General features: G+C 36.3%; 1 protein-coding gene across 1 annotated transcript; it reads right to left on the bottom strand.

Annotated features, from left to right (window-relative positions):
• Positions 1-4,994: 4,994 nt before the first annotated feature.
• LOC149209294 (G-type lectin S-receptor-like serine/threonine-protein kinase SD2-5) lies at positions 4,995-10,408 on the bottom strand. Its single transcript, XM_089398566.1, has 3 exons — positions 9,212-10,408; positions 5,727-5,733; positions 4,995-5,579 (listed from the first exon to the last, which is right to left on the bottom strand). Exons 1-3 carry the CDS (start codon positions 10,255-10,257, stop codon positions 5,235-5,237), a joined length of 1,398 nt encoding a protein of 465 aa, XP_089254692.1. The 5' UTR covers positions 10,258-10,408; the 3' UTR covers positions 4,995-5,234.
• Between the last annotated feature and the right edge of the window lie 4,224 nt (positions 10,409-14,632).

The raw sequence follows: 14,632 nt of genomic DNA, 5'->3' as shown, positions 1-14,632 counted from the left end.
CTAGTTCAACAAATCAGCAAGTGGTCTCAGGGGTTGGACACCTAGAAGTGTTGGATGGCTCCTAAAGGTTCTATAACATCTAAAGAAGGTCAGATTGGTCTTGCCTTGTCAGTTCCACTTCCTTAACTGTACTTGGAGAGTAGAATCATATCATAGTAACTCTTTGGTCACATGTTTACCCCGGTGGATGAGTTATCTTGGGTAAATGTGGGAGGAGGTGGTTACAATTGCATTGTAAATTACATCAATTATTCAAGGGACTTTTAAAAAGTGTGAACAATAAATCAATCACTTAGTTGACACTAGTTAATAATCAATATTTATTAGTTGTGAAGTTGCTTGCAATTGACTCTCCAAGCTCCCAATTTAAAATAATTATGCCTAGCCTCCTCAATCATGACTGGAAGGAAAGGATTAACAGTAGATGTTATGAACTGAGGGGTGGTATGTGGATCTTATTTAGAAATATGCTTACCATATTAGAAAAAGATGTACTGTCACCTGTATAAACTCTATCCTCCAATGAACACCCATGGTTTTAGGCTACAATGATTTAAGTTTAACATGAGGATTGAGTCACTCTTCAGGATGCAGCTCATCACTATGACTAGTATGTTGTGATGGCCATTGGTTGTCTTTAAAAATAAAAGAGGGTAAGCATGTTAGACCAACCTTTCTGGAACATGAAACTCACCAGGTTGAACAACCCAAATGGTATTATTAGCACAACACCAATATTATATGTATAGATGGTAAAGTACTTAACAATGAGAAAATAGTTCTCTCATATATATATATATATATATATATATATATATATATATATAATGCAACTTCAAGTCTAGAGTGTTGGAAGCATAAAAACAACTTACCAAGCTCATGAGGCATTCTATTTGACAGTACAAAGAATATTCATTGATCCCCAAGCTTAAATAAAATAGAATTGCAGACCCAAGGACATCGGTGCATGTTATTGGAAACTTAGATTGTCAACCATGTGAAATAGACAGACATTAGGGGAGTTTTGAGGTCTAAAATGAAACTCCTAAGGAAATTATAAAATAATAGTGGAAATAATAAAATAATATTATATTACATCATCAAATTTTAGAGGGAAAAAAGAAAAAATATATTTTTTGAACTCGTATTTTCAACTTATTTCCTTATGGGTTTGCTCAAATTTCAAGTGAAAACATTTATTGAATGCATAATTTGATTCCCCATAAAAGGAGTACCCATGTTTCATACTTTCGATGGACCCGGCTACATGAAAAATGAGAAATACATGAAAAAACATGATTGCAATCACATTTTTCATAAATTGTTCATTTTTCGTGTAATAGGTCCATTGAAAGTATGCAACATGGGTACTCCTTGGATGACGAATTAAAATTTTCATCCAACGAGTACTCTAGCTTGAAATTTGAGTAAAACCTTAGGGAGATAAGTTGAAAATATGAGTTGGAAAAAAAGTTTTATTATTTTATTATTTTTTAATCTTTTTTACATTTTTACTCCAAAAATGGTGAATCATCCCCCATGGTTGACATCATCATCTTGAATCCTATTGGTTCTTATAAAGTTTATTTTGGTTGTACATTTTTCTTAGGAGGCCGATTTTAGACTTCAAAATTCCCCTAATGTCAATAGGCCCAGAAAAGAATAAAACATCAATACTATTATTCAGGGCCTGAACAATGTAGGAAAGACGTTAAAACAATTATTACTCTTAGAAAACAACCATGATACACACAGTTAGAATGAAATTCAACTTGAGCACCATGGTTATAACCAACTATTCCAGCAAGGATTTATCACATCATTTTGACACCTTCAAAGCAATATCAACAACGTATCAATCAACATTCCCAAGTAATAAAATCAACTATGCCTCTTACAATGATAGGATCAATTCAAGACAAGATGTAAACACATACTCATTGTTATTAAAGTATAGGAGACATGTATCTTGAATTTTATTGGGAATCTTAGTCTGGGACTCTGACTCTCCAGCCACCCATAAACAACTATAGCCAAGCTCTCACTTGCAATTGTCACCCCCAACCCTGAATCTAGAGACCAAGGGGTATTTTACTATGAGTCCTCTTTCCATAGTTTGACTACCCTCTTTTAGAAGTTCGAATGGCTTATGTTCCTTCTCTTTCACGTTGTTCCAATAGTTAGGTTCCTCTCCTTCTTTCTCTACTATGTTTTCACGTACAACTCCAAATTCTCCCTCTGATTTACTACTGCGTAGTTCCTCTTTTGTGCTGCCCCCTGCTGCTCGAGTCTGCTGTCCTTATATTACACTACCTCTCTTGCACTATCTCATGTGTTGCCTCTGTCTATTCAAATTCCTCTACTGCATTCCTTTTGACAGAGATGTTTTCCTGCCACAATGTTTCCAACCAATAGAAAGGGCTCCACCTATCTAACTATTTCCAGATTTTCTTTTTGTTGTTTGTCTCGCTGTAGTGGATGACCAACATACCATATTAGCTGGTAGCTTGCCCACTATTCTCTTAATTTCTTGTCCTTTTTGCCTTGTAAATCTTGCAAAAGGAAGCACAAACCGGCATACTCCTATTACAACCATCAATTATGAACATACTAGACCATTAATTTCACAACCCAACCTCTGACCAATACATATTTTCTTTCTTGCAGCAAGAAAATTTCCAACCACCCAAGCAAGTAACCTCCCCCAATCTCTGGAATTTGTGTCCCTTAACTCAACCCATTTTTTTTTGTAATTAAAACACATGACATATTTACAATGCATTTCACAAATGGCAACATGACTGTGGTTGTCACAAAACCTCCGCTGGATTGTTTTCGAAAGCTTCCTCTATTTTTACTATTTCTAGGGAGAAAGCGTAGAAGGCATTCTAACATGGGTTATTCTCAATGGAATTTTCTCTAAATGAAAACAACATATAAATAAAGAAAATAATAGCATATCATTTTCACTCACAACAATAATTCATCGAGGTATTAAACTTCATTTTGCAATAAAAGTAGTTTAATATTGGTTACAATAACTTTGAGATAGTTATCGATTATAAGTAGTAGTTTAATATTGGTTACAATAACTTTGAGATAGTTATCGATTATAAGTAAATTGAGGAGAAATTGAGTACTAAGAATAACTACTACTTAATCAAAATGTTCAATTAATCTAAGTATACTAAAAAAACATCGGCATTTATTTATGTGTGTGTGGGGGGCTATAGTTCAATTTATAGAAAAAATGACTTTTTCACGATATCTTTTTTGGTTAATTTAATCAAAATTTGGTAGAGATATTTAAAAACTTGAGTTTAAGTTGTTTAATTTGTACCATTCTTGTGTGCCAAAGATTTTTCAGGGCGTTGAATCTATTTATGCATTCAAAAATGTATTTTAAATAACAAAAAATCACATTATTGCTTGAAATTATATTGCCAGATTCATGTGAAAAAAATTTATCTCGTTTATAAATTAAAATATATATTTTTGAAATTGTATTGCCAGATTCATGTGGAAAAAAATTATCCCGTTTATAAATTAAAATATAAATATATATAAATAAGCATATATATATGTTTAAACAAAGCAACTTGGTGCTGAGCAACTCTGCTCTTTCCCTTTTCTTTCTCCTAATAGGCATACTCAATGCCTGCAAAACCTGCCAGTATAGTTTCTTTCGTTGACTAAGAATTGTTGGAAGAAGAGAGGAAGTCTGTTGGCGCGCGTTTACTTTGACAGCAGAAGAAATAATGCCTCGCTAAGTTAGACTTAGAACTGGCTTTCTATTCATCAAAAAATCAGATTACAGAGGTCCCTGCATAGAAGTCACAGTTCCTGTCTCTGTGTTTGGGAAGGCTGTTGGATTCAATGTGCTTACCGGGTTAAGCTCCATAATCAGTCCAACTAATTTACACTTACACTGGATATCATCTATGAAACATGGAGTAGGGTTTAGATTCCTGATGAGAAGAAAACGTGATTATGCCGTATGAGGAATATTATTGTTATCTTACATTTCAATCCTTAGCCCATAAAAATGTAGTCACTGGCTTCATGATTGTTAGGAGTCTAGGATTGCATATTTCACATGCCTTAAGAGTTTGCCTTGCCGCACACGCAACTATGAGTTTTGTGACCATAATGGTCATAGTTGGCATCTTCAAAAAAAACACTCCAAAGTTGCTTTCAGCATTGTTATCACGGTTCTTCCATTGTACTTGCCTGCTATGGTTCCGGATTTTGCATTTGTTGATTCTGCATCTAAGAAATACTGAGAGGTTCGCCTTGGAACGAGTGGTGCACATCCCCCGAATCAGCGCAGAAACTTAAAGATAATGTGCAATTATCTTTATTCTACTTCAAAGGTTAGCATTTATTGCTTATATGAAAGTATTTCATGTTAGTAAACCTTTTTCCCAACTGTAAAAGTGCACAATTGTGTCTTAACATACAGGTTGTAAGTTCGTTAGTGAATCTGGGATTTAACCATTATTGAATCATTGATCTAAACGTTGTAGCTTACTTTGTAGCACATCGTCAGTTACTATGGAAAAAGAAAGTTGTAATGGCTTCTAATTTTGTTGTATTATGTGAAGAGAAAGGAGTGTTCCAATGAAAGTATTTTATTTACTGTCTCTCGTGGGAGAAACGAAGTGAATAAAATGGTCAGGGTCCTAATTTAGTTAGCAGGTTCTTTTGGATTTTTTTGGTGGAATCCTGTGACACGATTCTGATTAGATTGAAATTTTGTTTTTTAAATTGAATAGAGGAATTTAACATTAAGGAATACTTCTATAGTACAATTATTGCGCAATTCAAATTTACAACACTTGTGTACTACAATTAGCAATTTAAAATTACAATTTTATAAATTTTGTATCACAAATCCACTAAAAAAATATTTAATTTTTTTATATCTAAAACAAAAAAATCAACAATTTCTAAGAATAGGAAAATGCTTACTTTAAGTTGTTGGGCAAAACTAGCATTCTACATATTCTCGAAAAGAAAGAAAAAAAAAAGCTTATTTTAGTTGTTTCAAAGAATTCAGGACTTGCTAACTCTTTACCAGAAAGAAAAACCACTGATGTTCAGCTATGGATAAAATCCGAGAATACCCTTTTGGGTTGTTCAAAAACATAAGCAGGCACATTTTCTTCTGAAGAAGAGTCATTTTAAGGCCAGATATAGTGCTAAATGTACATAGTTTTGCAGAGACCTATACCTTAGCCGTCCAAATCCGGGGGCGTCCCGTCGTCGTCAAACGAGGGGACGAACGGAAGCGTGCAGGCGAATGGAGGATCCATCAACTCCAAATCTCCTTCCAATAATCGCACCACCGTTCCCATTGAAGGTCTCATAGCCGAATTACTTTGAATACACCACAGCGCTGTCTTTATCAACCGATAAGCCTCATCCATCTCCTTTGGCCTCTCCAATTTCAACCCGCTCTCGATCAATTCATCCATTTTCCCTTGCCTCGCCTTCTTGAAAGCAATAGAAGGAAAATACCAATTTTCCAAATCCTGAGAGTTATGTTGGAATTTAATGCCAACTGCAACAATGAACAGCTGGATAAGAATCTGATCTGCAGTAAATACTCCAGGCTGATCGGTGCATCAAAGTCAAGCCCGATATTTTTGCACATTAATATGCATTAAAGTTTTAGTTGATTTCCCCTGCAGAACAGTCGACTTGTTTTTTTATAGAAGCATCACCGCCTTGCTGCATTTAATTCACAGATAAACATTAGAAGATATTTTGTAATATTTTATTGTTTTAATCAGATATGTTTTAGCATATAAATACCACACAACAGTTTTGTTTTGAAGTTAGAAGCAGCAGCAGCTGAAGAATCACACAGAGCAAAGGAGAGCACGCAGCAGCGTGAAGAAGAAGAAGAATAATTTCAGAACAGTGAAATGCACAGCAGTGCAGATTTGAATGTAATTTACTTTCTGGTTGTTTGCTGATAGAAAGGGTAGATGTTATTTGTGTGGAACAGAAGCATTCCTTGGTAAATCTGTTTTGTAATAGAAGTTGTGAAATTCCCTCAGTATGAGGAAGACAAATCTGTAATAGTTAGTTTATTTTGATGAATACAAGTTAATTTTTCCTGTTGCTGTTACACCGTCACCGTTGTTGTTACACCATAACTCAAAAATACTTGACGTCAAAAATTTACGTTGCTGCAACACAAGTTACAGCAACTGAAAAAAAACTGCGTTGCTGCAACACCATTTCCAGAGAACGAATTTTTCTGTTTTCTGAGTTAAAAAAAGAGTATTTTTCTGTGTTAAAACAGAGTGTTATTCTGCGTTGTTGCAACAACACCAAACTCAATTGCTGCAACACCAAACTGTGTTGCTGAAACACCGTTTCCAGCAAGCGATTTTCTATTTTTCTGTACAAAAACAGAGTATACAAAACAGAGCAATTTTTGTTTGTCTGTTATGGAATTTATCAGAAAATTCCAACATGGTATCAGAGCCAGTCTAGGCACTCAGTGAGTCAAAAACAGAGATTGTTTTTCACTGTAGGAGCTGTAAGAAGTTTGTTGAGCAGATTTTTCCAGCAGAGAAAGTTTTTGCTTGTTTTTATTCTACAGACAGTATCTCTTCTTTACCAAGATAGGTTAAGATGGCAGATGCTGGAACAGGTTTGACAAATCCCCAACTGCCACAGTTTAATGGGAAAAATTACAGTTATTGGTCCATAACAATGAAAGCATTGTTTGCTTCTCAAGGAATATGGGAGCTGGTTGAAACAGGTTATGCTGAACCTGCAGATGCAACAGCGTTGGCTGCTTTGACAGTAGCAGAAAAAGACCAGTTGAAGGGTGACAGGAAGAAGGATGCCAAAGCCCTCTTTTTCCTCTTCCAATCAGTACATGAAAGTGTTTTTCCGCGGATTGTTGCAGCAACAAAATCTAAGGAGGCATGGGATATTCTCCAAACTGCCTATCAAGGCATGGAGAAGGTGAAGACTGCAAAGTTGCAGATGTTGAGGAGAGATTTTGAAAATCTCAGCATGAAGGAATCTGATACAATAGATTCATTCTTCACTCAGGTTATTGGCTTGATAACCCAAATAAGATCTCATGGTGAGATTCTTGAAGATAGAAGAATTGTAGAGAAAATCTTGAGATGTTTACCCTCAAGGTTTGAATCTATTGTGGTGGCAATAGAAGAAACAAAAGATCTCTCACAGTTCACGGTAGATGAGCTGAGTGCTTCTCTGTTGTCTCATGAACACAAACTGAGTAGAGGAATAGATTCCTCTTTTGAGCAAACATTCAAGACTCAGATGTCTTTTGGCCAAAGAAGAGGCCGAGGCAGAGCAAATAATAGAGGTCATGGAAGAAGCCAAAACAGAGGCAGAAATTACCCTGCTAGCACAAGCGAAAGGAGCTGCAATCATAACCAAGCTGAAGGTTTGAGCAAACAGCAAGTTCATGGACAAAGGTATGACAAATCCCAAGTCCAATGTCATTATTGTAAAAAATTTGGGCACTATGCAAATGAATGCAAGAAAAAACAAAATGACATGAATAATAGGCAGAATGCTAATTTTGCAAATGAAGAAGATAAGAACCCAAAGAATGTGCTGTTAACATGTAACATAGCACAAGACAAACAAGAAGATTTTTGGTTCTTAGACTGAGGTTGTAGTAATCACATGACTGGAAATATTGCAATGTTTGCCAATCTGGATGAAAATGTGAAATCTGAGGTAACAACAGGGACTGATGATAAGATAACTGTCAAGGGTAAGGGCAGTGTCAATATCCGAGCAAAAAATGGAGAACAGATGACTGTGCAAGCTGTATACTATGTACCTGGTCTGAAATGTAATCTTTTGAGCATTGGACAGCTCATAAACAAAGGTTACAACGTGTTCTTCAAAGATGATACGTGTACAATCAGAGACATACCTCCAAGTAAGAAGATCATTGCACAGGTGCAGATGACCAGCAATAGAATGTTTCCTCTCAAACTTAGGGCAGATTTGAAGGAAGGCAGAACTATTGCAGCTGTTACACAAGAAGTCTTTCAGGAACAGGTGAAAGATGTGAATTGGTTAACAATGGTGAGATTGTTTTGCAGCACTGCAGAACAAAGGATCAGCTAGCTGACATTTTGACAAAACCATTAGAAAAGAAAGGTTTTGATCATTTCAGAAAATGTCTGGGTATGCAGCAGTTGAAATTAAGGGGGAGTGTTGGAATTTAATTCCAACTGCAACAATGAATAGCTGGATAAGAATCTGATCTGCAGTAAATACTCCAGGCTGATCGGTGCATCAAAGTCAAGCCCGATATTTTTGCACATTAATATGCATTAAAGTTTCAGTTGATTTCCCCTGCAGAACAGCCGACTTGTTTTTTGATAGAAGCATCACCGCCTTGCTGCATTTAATTCACAGATAAACATTAGAAGATATTTTGTAATATTTTATTGTTTTAATCAGATATGTTTTAGCATATAAATACCACACAGCAGTTCTGTTTTGAAGTTAGAAGCAGCAGCAGCTGAAGAATCACACAGAGCAAAGGAGAGCACGCAGCAACGTGAAGAAGAAGAAGAATAATTTCATAACAGTGAAATGCACAGCAGTGCAGATTTGATTGTAATTTACTTTCTGGTTGTTTGCTGATAGAAAGGGTAGATGTTATTTGTGTGGAACAGAAGCGTTCCTTGGTAAATCTGTTTTGTAATAGAAGTTGTGAAATTCCCTCAGTATGAGGAAGACAAATCTGTAATAGTTAGTTTATTTTGATGAATACAAGTTAATTTTTCCTGTTGCTGTTACACCGTCACCGTTGCTGTTACACCGTAACTCAAAAAATACTTGACGTCAAAAATTTACGTTGCTGCAACACCACGAACAGCGTTGCTGCAACACAAGTTACAGCAACTGAAAAAAAACTGCGTTGCTGCAACACCATTTCCAGAGAACGAATTTTTCTGTTTTCTGAGTTAAAAACAGAGTATTTTTCTGTGTTAAAACAGAGTGTTATTCTGCGTTGTTGCAACACCAAACTTAGTTGCTGCAACACCAAACTCAATTGCTGCAACACCAAACTGTGTTGCTGAAACACCGTTTCCAGCAAGCGATTTTCTGTTTTTCTGTACAAAAACAGAGTATACAAAACAGAGCAATTTTTGTTTGTCTGTTATGGAATTTATCAGAAAATTCCAACAAGTTATCCACATTCTTGCTCCCCCTGATTATCTCCAGAAGGACCATCCCGTAGCTGAACACATCCGTCTTGTAAGTGATTCCCCACCCCATAAACCACTCGGGGGCCATGTACCCGGGTGTCCCTCTCACCCCTGTCACCACACGACTCTCCGAATCTCTGTTCAGAGACTTCGCCATGCCGAAATCAGAGACTTTTGCCTTAAAATCCTCATCCAACAGAATGTTCTGAGGTTTGACATCCAGATGCAGAATACCAAGTCTCGACTCTTCGTGCAGGTATGCAAGTCCCCGTGCAGTGTCGAGGGCAATCGAATATCTGGTCTTCCAATCCAACTTTCTGTCCGAAGCGAACAACCATCTATCCAGAGACCCATTGGGCATGAATTCGTACACCAGAATCCGATGCGGGCCTTCCACACATACGCCACGCAAGCTCACGAGATTGGAATGATTTAGGGACGATATGGTGACGATTTCTGCACAAAACTCCTGCTGTCCATGCCCTGTCTGACTCAGTAGACATTTCACGGCAACTTGAGTACCATCTGTCAAAGTTCCTTCGTAGACTTTCCCAAATCCTCCCCTTCCAATCTCTTTGCTGAAGCTGCCAGTGGCTGTCTCTAGGGCCTGGAAACAAAATATCGTTGGAAGACCGGTCAGACTCTTCAGATAATCTCCATTAAAATCATCTGGCGTGGCTTCAATCGCGTGTGTATGCGAAATCTCGACACCTTCAATCGCAGTGGGAGAAGAAATCTCTGCACCTTCGATTGCCCTGGAACAAGAACGGTCTTTCCGTTGTTTCCATCGTGAAAAGAATTCGCATGCCAGAACGACAGCTAATATGCTTATTACGATACCGAGACTGATAAAGAATGCAATACGAAATCTACCCTTGAGAATGCCAAAGAAACATAACAGAAAAAAGAGCCCAAGTCCCAACAGAGACCGTTTTGGGTTGCGCTCAAAAAATTTGATAAGTCTATATAAAAAACCGCCATAATTCCGGTGCCAACTCTTACCCGGGTTCTGGGGAGTGTCCATCTCCCTTATTCACCTGCAGACAATGTGCAGAGTGATACCATTTCCCTCACTTTTTATGGATAGAGAACTCTTCATATCAAACTTTAGACCATTGTAATATAGTGATTGATTTGACATTAGGTTCATCACATTCATATCGGACACAGCCTTATCTTTTGTAGAAAACCACACGAGTGGTACATGTAAATTCTTAAGCATCGGAAATTCTTATTTCCATTTCTATAGTAAAGTTAATGCCTGATATAACACGTTATTTTTTTTTCTCTAATCATCACTGCACGCGTGTTATATTTGGCTATGGAAAGCGCATGTCAAGACATTTGGCTATGAAAAGCCCATGTCAAGACGCATTAACTTTGCTATAGAAATTGAAATAAGAGTTTCCCTTAAGCATGTGCAGGTTACATGGGAACCCTGGAGTGTAGGCGTGGGCATTAAGAGACCCTTTCATTTTCTATGGCTGTATTTTGTTGAGAAGGGATGATTTCGCTCTTTCGAGTTACCTTCCAGGCGTCACGGATTTCTCCGATGAAATTTGTACTCACAAACTAGTCGAAAAGTCTATCTTAAGGAAAACTTGAACGCCCATTTCACTTCGTGTATATAAAATATATATATATATATATTTTTGGGTTTAGTTGGTAGTAAACTGCTATGTTTAGGATGGCCATTCCCCCTACGATTTACAGCGCAACGCTTTATGTTTTATGGGTTTTGATTTTTTAAATGTTGAGTGGATTGCACATTCAAATTATATATTTATTATAATTATTGTATATTTATTTATGATGATAATTTTTATATGAATTGTATTTAGTGGGATTTTTTGGAAGTTTTTTGGGTGGGTTTTTTAGTTTAATTTTTCTTAAATCTAGTAGGAATTTATTGAAATACCAGTTTGATGGGTAACCCCTGTACAATCGAAGTGCTCTAAGAGTTTTTCAAGACGCTGAATCCATACATATGATCAGAAAACCAATTTAAATAACACAAATCAAGATACCTACACCAAAAAATCTCCCTAAAAACAACTCATAAATATATTTATTTATAATGATTGTTCTTATTTAAATTTTTTTTTTAATTTATATTTAAAATTAAAAATTTAATTTATATTTAACATTAAATTTAATGAGAGGTTTTTTTTTCAGTATTTTTAAATTTTAGAATATAAAATTTTACTGTGCATTTAAAAAACAATTTAAACAATAAGATATTCAAAAAGATAAAACAATTATACAGTTATTTTGTAATTTACTTTATAACACATTATCAATTACATTGAAAAGAAAACCTTTGTAATTGTTCTATAATGTGAAAGAAAAGAAATGGGTTTACTTTATTTTTACTAAAACGTCTCTTACACGGAAAGGATTTTATTTATTGTGTTTAGTGGGAGAAACGACGTGAATAAAATAGTTACGGGTGGATTTTAATTAGGAAATTGCAATTTTATGACATGATTTTGGATGAGATTGAAACCATATCTTTTGAATTGCACATTTTAATATAAAGATGAATTTAAAATTATGAAGTACTTACATGTTAAAACTTAACAACAAAATATTGCAATTTATAAAACCAACCAGAAAGTCAAAATCAATAAAAAAAAAAACTACTTAGGCTAAAAAACAAAAGGCTAGCTTAAATTATCCCGGTGAAAAATGCAAATCATTAGCTTTTTACAACTGATGCATTTTATTCTGCGATGAAAGGAAACGAAGTAACCGAGTGATACTTTCAGTTAGAAAGGGTTATGGCTAATGCATTTTATTTCGCCTTCACAAGAGAACAAATAGGTTTTGTTCTCTTCGGTAAAGACAATTCACTGAAATTTTAAAATTAAAATTGTGATGCATAAATAACACTAAAAATTACTGTTTTGGAAATTAGGTTAAAAATTACTGTTTTGGAAATTTGGTTATTTTTAATTTTGGATGTAAGAACAATGTGTTTTGGGATAGTTTAATTCTTTTAAAAGTGATTTTTCTTGGCAAACTCTTCCCTTGACATTTGAGCGAGTGATCAAGTGGGAATTAAACTCCACACAAACTAATTGATCTACCCCTCATGAGTATGATAAATATCATTTTATTAATGAACATAAATTTATAGATTGAGGGCAATGTGGTAGATATAGATCTCTTATGAACTCACTCCTTAACCCCGCGCAAACCAATTAATCTACACCTCATGAGGACAAATATCATTTTATTAATGAACATAAATGCATAGATTTAGGGCAATGTGGTAGATATAGATCCTTTATGAACTCACTCCTTGTCTATTTTTCAGAACTATTAAAAACTATTTACTTTTAGTTTGAAGAAAATATTTAAGCATTTCCAATTGTGAAATATTTTGGAAATTTCAAGGATAAGAGCGAAGTCAAAGAATTGACTTTGTTATTGTGAGTTTGTATACAAAAATATTTACAAGAAAAATGACACACAAAATTATAAACTAGTGTAGAAAATTTATGTGGTAAAACTTGACATACCATTAAGGAAACACCTACAAGTAAGGAAAATAGGGTTTTATTCACAAGAAAATTATTATATTTAGGCTTACACAACCCACACAACCTCCTCATCTCTTTGTAGGTTTTAACCCTGTACAGAAATTACCTGCATACGAATTCTTAAACAAAGAAAATAAACAATGGGAGAGCATAACCCATAAAACACATATGCACAAAGATTTTTCCCTGGATCCCAAAACCGGGACTACCAGCTTGATTTTTCATTATGTTCCTTTCAATGTTACAATACATATTTATACATGCCGAAGCATCCAATACCATGGACCGAAAAACCATCGCGTCCAATACCATGTGCGAAAAACATGCACAAAACCATAGGTAGGTTCGCCCAACCTAATATAGGGTCCAAAAAAAAATTTCCCGGGGCGCTGCCCCGGACCCCGTAGAGGGGGGCTACCCGCCCCCCGCTGCGCAATCGGCGCAACGAAGGGGGGCTACCACCCCCCTCTAACCCCCTGTTTAACTACGTCGGTTAGTCGTGGAAAGAATATAACACAACCCAACAATCTCCCACTTGTTGTTTTCTTTCCACAGGAGAGCTTAGTCATTTTTCCAGCCCTGAAACACCCATCATTTCTCTACACCAAGAGAACTTCTCAGAGCTCACAGATTTTGTCAATGCATCTGCAGTATTCTTCAAAGTGTCCACCTTTACCAGCAACACCTTTTTTGTCTTCTATCATATCCCTCACAAAGTGATACTGAACATCAATGTGCTTTGTCTTTGAATGATAAGCAGGGTTCTTTGCCAAGAAAATTGCACTTTGGCTGTCACAGTCTATTCTTATAGCTCCCTGTACTAACCCCATACTTGAACACAATCTCTGCAACCAAATTGCTTCCTTGCTTGCATGAGTGGCTGCCATGTATTCTGCCTCTGTAGTTGATAGTGCCATTACAAATTGTTTCTTACTCATCCAACTGACTGCACCTCCAAATAGGTTAAACACATACCCATTTGTAGATCTTCTCTGATCCAGATCTCCAGCCAGTTTGCATCAACAAAACCATGAATATCCAACACTCTGTCCAATCCTGGTCTTCCTTGGTAGCACAAACCATAATCACTAGTGCCACGCAAATACCTGAAAACCCGCTTCACTGCTGTCCAGTGCTCCTTCCCAGGTTTTGACATAAACCTGCTCAATACTCCCACTGCATGTGCAATGTCTGGTCTAGTACAGACCATTGCATACATCAGGCTACCGACTGCACTTGCATATGGAACACGGGACATGTCCTCTTCCTCTTCTTGTGTCTTGGGACACTGTTCAGCAGATAACCTCACACCTACAGGAATAGGAACCTTCATCGGTTTACTATCCTGCATATTAAACCTCTGCAGTATTGTCTCGACATACTTTCTCTAGTTTAATCAGAGCTTCCTCTTTGCCCGATCTCTTTTAATTTCCATGCCCAAAATATAGTTTGCAGCACCAAGATCTTTCATGTCAAATTTGGAGGACAATTGGGTCTTCAAATCCTGGATAATTTCTTTGTTATTTCCAACCAGCAACATATCATCCACATACAAGACCAGATAAATAACACGGTCACTAATTAATTTAAAATACACACAATGATCTGCTTTGCTTCTGGTGAAGCCAAGTCCCCGTATAAATGTATCAAATTTCTGATACCACATCCTTGGTGACTGTTTTAACCCATACAGAGACTTCTTTAACTTGCATACCAGTTCTTTCTTACCCTTCACCGCAAAGCCTTCAGGTTGCCTCATGTAGATTTCCTCTTCCAAATCCCCGTGAAGAAATGCTGTCTTCACATCCATCTGTTCTACCTCAAAATCAAAAGCAGCAGCAACAGATAAAAGTA

This window comes from Pinus tabuliformis, chromosome 1_2, assembly GCF_031772625.1.
Source record: "Pinus tabuliformis cultivar Carrire ecotype Pingquan chromosome 1_2, CPIR1, whole genome shotgun sequence".
NCBI classification, from domain to species: Eukaryota; Viridiplantae; Streptophyta; class Pinopsida; order Pinales; family Pinaceae; genus Pinus; species Pinus tabuliformis.
Note: the sequence above shows the minus strand (reverse complement) of the source record. Positions and strands in the feature narration are given on the sequence as shown.